At 41.0% G+C, this 8,162-nt stretch overlaps 1 protein-coding gene across 2 annotated transcripts in view; it reads right to left on the minus strand.

Annotated features, from left to right (window-relative positions):
* Positions 1–7,037, minus strand: part of LOC112068864 (phosphofurin acidic cluster sorting protein 2-like) — an 89,324-nt gene extending 82,287 nt beyond the window's left edge. For both annotated transcript variants that reach the window (XM_024136085.2, XM_024136084.2), the window contains exon 1: positions 6,628–7,037. In XM_024136085.2, the coding sequence (XP_023991853.1) occupies positions 6,628–6,860 (233 nt within the window). In that variant the 5' untranslated portion in view covers positions 6,861–7,037. The remainder of the gene's footprint in view (positions 1–6,627) is intronic.
* Positions 7,038–8,162: the final 1,125 nt, after the last annotated feature.

Here is an 8,162-nt window from a genome sequence, read left to right on the forward strand (position 1 = left end):
AACAGACATGACTGCTTACCAAACTATGCAAGTTACACTAAGTAAAAGACAGGCTCTCCACGTATTGTATTAATGGGGACCAGGTTAAGTCAAACTTTTGTCGGGACCCATGCACAGTGTACCTAACCTTCTCCAGAGGCAGATATGACATCACCTCCTTAACCCACTGCATAAAGGAGGGCGGCTTTTCAGACTTCCAGTGAAAGAGGACAAGGCGACAAGCTGGCAGTGAGCTAGCAGCGAGGTAGCATTCTGGTCTAGGGGAAGTACCCCAAAAATGGCAGTGACCGGGTTGGGGCTAACAGTTGCATTACACATATGTGAGAATGCCTCTGGGGTCCCAGAGGCCACTCAAAGATTGGYATGACCAAAACATGTACCCCACAGTCGCTGGACTCTGGTGGCATCTCAAACACTTGGGGTCAACATTTGGGTATATTTTTTCCAATCTGTCATTTGAGTAATGGAGACGGTGCAAAACCTTAAACTGAATAAGTGTCACGCTCTGACCATAGTAAGCTGTTTTTCTCTGTGTTGGTTGGGGCGTGATAGTGATTAGGGTGGGTCATCTAGGTGTTTGTATGTCTATGTTGGCCTGATATGGTTCCCAATCAGAGACAGCTGTTTATCGTTGTCTCTGATTGGGGATCATATTTAGGTAGCCATTTTCCCCATTGTTAGTTGTGGGATCTTGTCTACAGTAAGTTGCCTTTGTGCACTCCAGTAGCGTCACGTTTCGTTTGTGCTTTTGTTGAGTGAGTTTCTCTTTATTAAAATGATGTGGAACTCTATGCACGCTGCGCCTTGGTCTCATCATTACAACAATCGTGACAGAAGATCCCACCAACAAAGGACCAAGCAGCGTGCCCAGGAGGAGGAAGTATCCTGGACTTGGGAAGAGATCTTGGATGGGAAGAGATCCTGGACTTGGGAGGAAATCCTGGCAGGACAGGATCGCCTCTCCTTGGCGGGAGTCGCCTAGGAGCATGAGAGGACAGCAACGACGTCGGGGAGGTAGGCCACAGAAACCCCAAGAATTTCTTTGGGGGGGGGCACATGGAGCAGTCGGCGAAGTTGAGGGGTGAGTCACAGACCTTCGAGGAGTTGTTGATCAAATTGGAGGAGAGTGAAGAGAGAGCGCTGTTGGTTTGGCGTAGTATGCACGCTGCGCCTTGGTCTCATCATTACAACGATCGTGACAATAAGCCCATTCCTTATGCAAAATGATGATGTGTGGATACGCTCAATACTATGCCATATATCATCGGGTAGCTCGCCACCTATGTCTTGCTCCCAAGCAGGTTTTGTATTTGCAAAGGAAGGCGGATTAATGTTCTGTATTATGTCGTATAATCTGGAGATTGTGCCCTTCAGATAAGGGTTAAGATCTAAGCACCTCTCAACTGGACACTTAGTAGGCTCGAGTGTTTGCAGGTATCTAAAAAAGTGTGTAATGGGAATATTATGGTCAACTCTCAGAGTATCGAATGAGACGAATGTGTTATCAACAAATAGRTCACAAAAAAACACCAGACCATTCCAATGCCAGAACTGGAATGGCGTGTCAATCTGTGATGCTGGGAAGAGATGATTAGATGTTAATGGAGAGAAGCCGCTTGCTTGTTTAAGGCTAAAGTGATTTTTGAATTCGGACCAGATTTTAAGGGAGTTCTTTACAATGGGGTTCAAAACATGGGTGCCAAGGTTCATGGGCATTGGGGAGCACAGGAGCGAGGCCAGAGAAGTTGGRAGGATTGACTGTAACTCCATGATGGCCATCCTTGTTTTCAAATGTAGAAACCCAATAAACACATTTACAGTTGAAGTCGGAAGTTTACGTACACTTAGGTTGAGTCATTAAAACTCATTTTTCAACCACTCCACAAATGTCTTGTTAAAAAACTATAGTTTTGGCAAGTCGGTTAGGACATCTACTTTGTGCATGACACAAGTAATTTTTCCAACAATTGTATACAGACAGATTATTTCACTTATAATTCACTGTATCACAATTCCAGTGGGTCAGAAGTTTACATACACTAAGTTGACTGTGCCTTTAAACAGCTTGGAAGATTCCAGAGAATTATGTCATGGCTTTAGAAGCTTCTGATAGGCTAATTGACATCATTTGAAGTCAATTTGGAGGTGACCTGTGATGTATTTCAAGGCTACCTTCAAACTCGGTGCCCATTTGCTTCACATCATGGGAAAATCAAAAGAAATCAGCCAAGACCTCAGAAAAAAATTCTGGTTCAGCCTGGAGCAATTTTCAAATGCCTGAAGGTACCATGTCATCTGTACAAACAATAGTACGCAAGTATAAACACCATGGGACCACGCAGCCGTCATACCGCTCAGGAAGGAGATGCGTTCTGTCTCCTAGAGATGAACGTACGTTGATGCGAAAAGTGCAAATCAATCCCAGAACAACAGCAAAGGACTTGTGAAGATGCTGGAGGAAACGGTACAAAAGTATCTATATCCACAGTAAAACGAGTCCTATATCGACATGGCCTGAAGAAGCCACTGCTCCAAAACCGCTATAAAAAAGCCAGACTACGGTTTGCAACTGCACATTGGAACAAGGATCGTACTTTTTGGAGAAATGTCCTCTGGTCTGATGAAACAAAAATGGAACTGTTTGGCCATAATGACCATCGTTATGTTTGGAGGAAAAAGGGGGAGGCTTGCAAGCCAAAGAACACCATCCCAACTGTGAAGTACGGGGGTGGCAGCATCATGTTGTGGGGGTGCTTTGCTGCAGGAGGGACTGGTGCACTTCACAAAATAGATGACATCGTGAGGAAGGAAAATTATGTGGATATATTGAAGCAACATCTCAAGACATCAGTCAGGAAGTTAAAGCTTGGTCGCAAATGGGACCTAAGACAGGGAATGTTTACTAGGATTAAATGCCGGGAATTGTGAAAAACTGAGTTTAAATGTATTTTGGCTAGGGTGTATGTAAATTTCCGACTTCAACTGTAAATTGAAAAATGTATCTCTAAAAAACATATTTGGGAGAAAATCAAAGTTCAATAAAAGATGCATAAAATAAAGAACAAATTGGATCTAGAAAAGATGCTCAGCCAATCTTAAAGGACAAGCCTATATTAGAATTTCAAAAAAAGGCGTTATTAAAATCCATGCATTTTCGCGCTCCGTTTTTTAAAAAATTAAGTCATTTTCCTCTAGCTGAATATCTTTGCTAGATCCCATTTGTTCTTCATTTCATGCACCGTGGTTTAGGGGTAGGCTACTGTGTATTACTGTGGATGTAACGGCTGTTGGAAGGAGAGGACCAAGGTGCAGCGTGGTACGTGTCCATATTTATTAATGATACACTGAAATAACAAAATAACAAAGATAACGACTGAAACAGTTCTGGCTGGTGCAGACACGCAACAGAAAACAACTACCCACAAAACACAGGTGGGATGAAGGCTACCTAAGTATGGTTCTCAATCAGAGACAACGATAGACAGCTGCCTCTGAGAACCACACTCGGCCAAACACACAGAAATATAAAACATAGAACAAATCATAGAATGCCCACCCCAACTCACGCYCTGACCAAACCAAAATAGAGACATAACAAAGGAACTAYGGTCAGRGCGTGACAGAGGAGKAATGTACCCACAAGCCTGTAATGGGTTATAGAACAAATTCTGAGAACGAGAAAATGGCAGTGTGGATTTAGGACACTAGAGTAAAAAAAAACATCTCGGTGAACACAATTACTTCCTTTCCTTTTCACCGTCTGCAGGGCACTTTCTGGCATAGCCACTGAAAATGTATGTGTACATGTGTTAGGCGAGTACGAGAACAAGACAAAGCTAATATGATACGATGATATGCATTTTTAAAATCGCTTTCAACTCTGCTCTGCCAAAGTAAATACTTTTTATTTTATTTTTATTAAACTATACATGAAGAATTTGTGTGTGTTACATGGGGCTTACATTTCAAGATTGCAAGTTAAAGGGGATAGATTGAAAAAGATGATAAAGAACATTGAGGAAAAGGACATCAAATCTATGAGAATGTATTTATGTATGAAGTATTTCTAAAACTCAAAGTCACTGCTGTAATGACAGAGGGCGTGCCATTTATCAACAGGTAAAACCTGGCAAGCCTGTTACCTCATACAATATACATTTAGCTAAGAGCAAAAACACAGGCACAATTTGTTCAAAAGTTAGGATTATGGATATTGAAATTGTCTTCAATTAGCCTGCAGAGCATAAATCATTTTCAGTTTCAATCACGAAATGTGGCAATGAAGCATATAGAGAGTTGTGACCGTGGTTAGACCTACTGTATGTGTGTTCTGTACAATGTTACTTGACATTCGGTGAAATAAGAACATGCTATGACATGTTTATGACACTATTGTGACAGTGCAAATAAAGTGCTGTCAAATGTTGAGTGAATAGGCCTAAGCCTAATGTAAGTGGGTTGGACCGAAAAACAATGCTAAGTAGCCTATAAATACAAGAAGAGAGCTATTGGGTGTAATCATTAGCCAATTCTATTGTCATCATTGAGCCTGTGATTTCTGGGTTATTAGAGCAAATAGATTAGGCTGACATACTGTAGGTAACTGCCAAAATAAAGGAAACACCATCATAAAGTGTCTTAAAGGTCAAATGCAATCATTTGTATCTCAATATCAAATCATTTCTGGGTAACAATGAAGTACCTTACTGTGATTGTTTTCAATTACAAATTGTCAAAATGAAACAAAAAGCATCTTAGCAAAGAGCAATTTCTCAATCAAGAATTTTGCTAGGACTGTCTGGTGTCTGAGTGGAGAGGAGAAAACTGAAAATTAGCTGTTAATGGCAGAGAGATTTGGAACTCTCTGTTTAATAGGCCTATTAACTAATTTACTGCATGGCAATGTCACCAGGGGTGTAATCATTAGTCCAAACAGTAAACTGGAGCTTCCATTGGCCAAATTCAGGTAGGTCCTTCCCAGTTTCGTTCCATTTTCTTAGATTTAAGAAACGTTTTGCAACAGAATCGGTGTGTAATGAATACATCACAGGGAAAGCCAAAACTCCATCCCACCAAAACAGGCTTAAATATCAGGCAGTTTTTCAAACAACTCTTACACTAAAAGGGTATAATCATGTTCACAATATTATTCCAACCTCAGTGTGGAAATATATATAAAACACAGAAAAATCATGTTTTTGACTGCACTGGCTCTTTAATAGGGTATTGGGCCACCATGAGCTGCCGGAACAGGTTCAATGTGCCTTGTCATAGATTCTGCAACACCATTCTTCCATTTGAAATTCCATAATTTGGTGTTTTGTTGGTGGTGGAGGAAAATGCTGCCTCAGACAGTGTTCAATAACTGGGGTGCATAAAGATGGCGACCCCCATGCACTTACCACAAATTCCTTGTTTATCTAAGTTCGCAATATTGTACATTGCTCTCTGTCACTCTTTTTTTGGTATGGTCATTAGCAAAGTATAGCCTACATGATCCACTTTAATGAAGCTTCAAGATGCCGGCAATTTGAAAAAACTAAAAAGTATATTGTGCTGATTTATTGGCACATTGAACCATATCCCGCGCTGTAGTTAAACTCAGTTGATAGTGCAAAAACAATGACGTCATATCTGAATGATRACATTTTTACGCAGTTCGCAATTGGGCTGAGAAATGGTGACCGACACACATGCTCCTTTGAGACACCTATTTCAAAGTCACTGAAATCTCTTCTTCTAGCCATTGTAGCCAAAATAATGGGCAATGGGTATTTTTTATACATGACCCTAAGCATGATGGGATGTTATTTACTTAATTAACTCAGGGACCACACCTGTGTGGAAGCACATGCTTTCAATATACTTTGTATTCCTCATTTACTCAAGTCTTTCCTTTATTTTGGTAGTTCCCTGTTGATTCGCGAGGCAGTTTCATTGCCTGGCAAACAGATTTTCTAGTTCCATATCAAGTCTGTTTTGCCATGCATGTCTGGAATGTAGGCTATGGGTGCGTGGAATTCATATCAAACTGTTTAACTCGGTGAAAATAACTCCATGTAGSCTGGAATAACGGTTGTCTGCATCAAATAACGGTAAAGTGTCCCGTTGAAAGTCAAGAGGGGACTATGCAAGGAAAACGCTTTCTATGGAGAGCAAAACAGTAATACAAGTAGGCTATTATTAGACTAAAGTAGGCTATTATTATTAACAAGCTAGCAATTTAGTCTATGCAATTACATCTTTTCTGGGTCCAGAAAACGTTTGTTCAGTCTGCGTATAGCCTAACCTTCTGTGGGAATAAGATAGCTTTATCGTCATGTTGTTCTTTGTTGTCGTACATTCTTAAAATAAACAAACAAAGCAGACTACGAGAACAGACTTTGATTTGATAAATCCCGAGCAATTAAATGTCTAGTCCGAGTGACCTACATCAACAACAAACTCAACCAAATGTCATTCAGTTATGGATGTGTGAGGTTGTTGCTACAGACCATGGAACAGTTCTAAACATGTAGCCTAGCTATCTTATAACAACCACTCCGAATTGGAAACACTACTACAGACGCCCACTCACAAAGAAAAAGGATTACATGTGTGCTGGGCAATGTAAGTAGCTTAGCCTACCTTGGAACACAACTCGGAGATGAACGGTCTATTTCCCACGTTGCAAAAAGGTTCATAGGCACGGGCATGGGACCATCTGACCCACCCGAATTTGAACCCATGCCTCCTGCTCCAACCGCGGCTCCAGGAGCAGTAGCCATAGGTGCCGGGGGTGGTCCACCGATCCCGCCGCCGCTGCCTGGATTCAGGAAAGCGGCCCGCACTCCTCCTCTCTCTACGGCCGCCGCCATCATCGCCTCTCCCCGGGTAGCAGCAGGCTATAGGCTGTGATGCTTGCTCGCGTAGCCACTCTCCGCTATATCACAGAAAGTTGTCAATGTAGCAGGCAGCTCAATGATAGCAAATCGAGAGTGCTGAAACGGAGGCATTGGAACACAAATCTGGGCGGGGCGTTATTCGGCACACACACACAAAACGAGGCACGGTTCTACTATTGGACGCTAGGGGCGCCCGCAGACTATTTTATTTTTCAAAGACGCGGATCATTGGTTGATTGTAAATAAAAAATCAGAGCTGAATATTGTTGGATTATCAAAATATTATTTCATTTGAATTAACCTCAATGTGATTGTAGCTAGTAGACAATTATTAGTCTGCATAATTATTGATTGGACATTTTATGACTATATTAAGACACGTTATATATTATATAGGCTAATGATACAGTATATCAAATCCAATCAAATGTTGTTGGTCACATAGACGTGTTTAGCAGATGTAGCGAAATGCTTGTGCTTCTAGCTCCCGACAGTGCAGTCATATCTAACAAGTAATATCTAACAGTTTCACAATATATACCCCAAAAACACACATCTAAGTAAGGAGTGGATTAAGATTAAACATATACACTACCGTTCAAAAGTTTGGGGTCATTTAGAAATGTCCTTGTTTTTGAAAGAAAAGCACATTTTTTGTACATTAATATAACACAAAATTGATCAGAAATACAGTGTAGACATTGTTAATGTTGTAAATGACTATTGTAGCTGGAAACGGCAGATTCTTTTATGGAATATCTACATAGACGTACATAGGCCCATTATCAGCAACCATTATTCCTGTGTTCCAATGGCACGTTGTGTTAGCTAATCTCAAGTTTATCATTTTAAAAGGCTAATTGATCATTAGAAAACCCTTTTGCAATTATGTTAGCACAGTTAAACTGTTGTGCTTATTAAAGATGCAATATTACTGGCCTTCTTTAGACTAGTTCAGTACACCGAGGGCATCAGCATTTGTGGGTACGATTACAGGCTCAAAATGGCCAGAAACAAAGAACTTTCTTCTGAACTTGTTAATCTATTCTTGTTCTGAGAAATGAAGGCTATTCCATGCGAGAAATTGCCAAGAAACTGAAGATCTCGTACAACGCTGTATACTACTCCCTTCACGGAACAGCGCAAACTGGCTCTAACCAGAATAGAAAGAGGAGGGGGAGGCCCCGATGCACAACTGAGCAAGAGGACAAGTACATTAGAGTGTCTAGTTTGAGAAACACACGCCTCACAATTCATCAACTGGCAGCTTCATTAAAT

Source organism: Salvelinus sp. IW2-2015, unplaced genomic scaffold (assembly GCF_002910315.2).
Source record: "Salvelinus sp. IW2-2015 unplaced genomic scaffold, ASM291031v2 Un_scaffold776, whole genome shotgun sequence".
NCBI classification, from domain to species: domain Eukaryota; kingdom Metazoa; phylum Chordata; class Actinopteri; order Salmoniformes; family Salmonidae; genus Salvelinus; species Salvelinus sp. IW2-2015.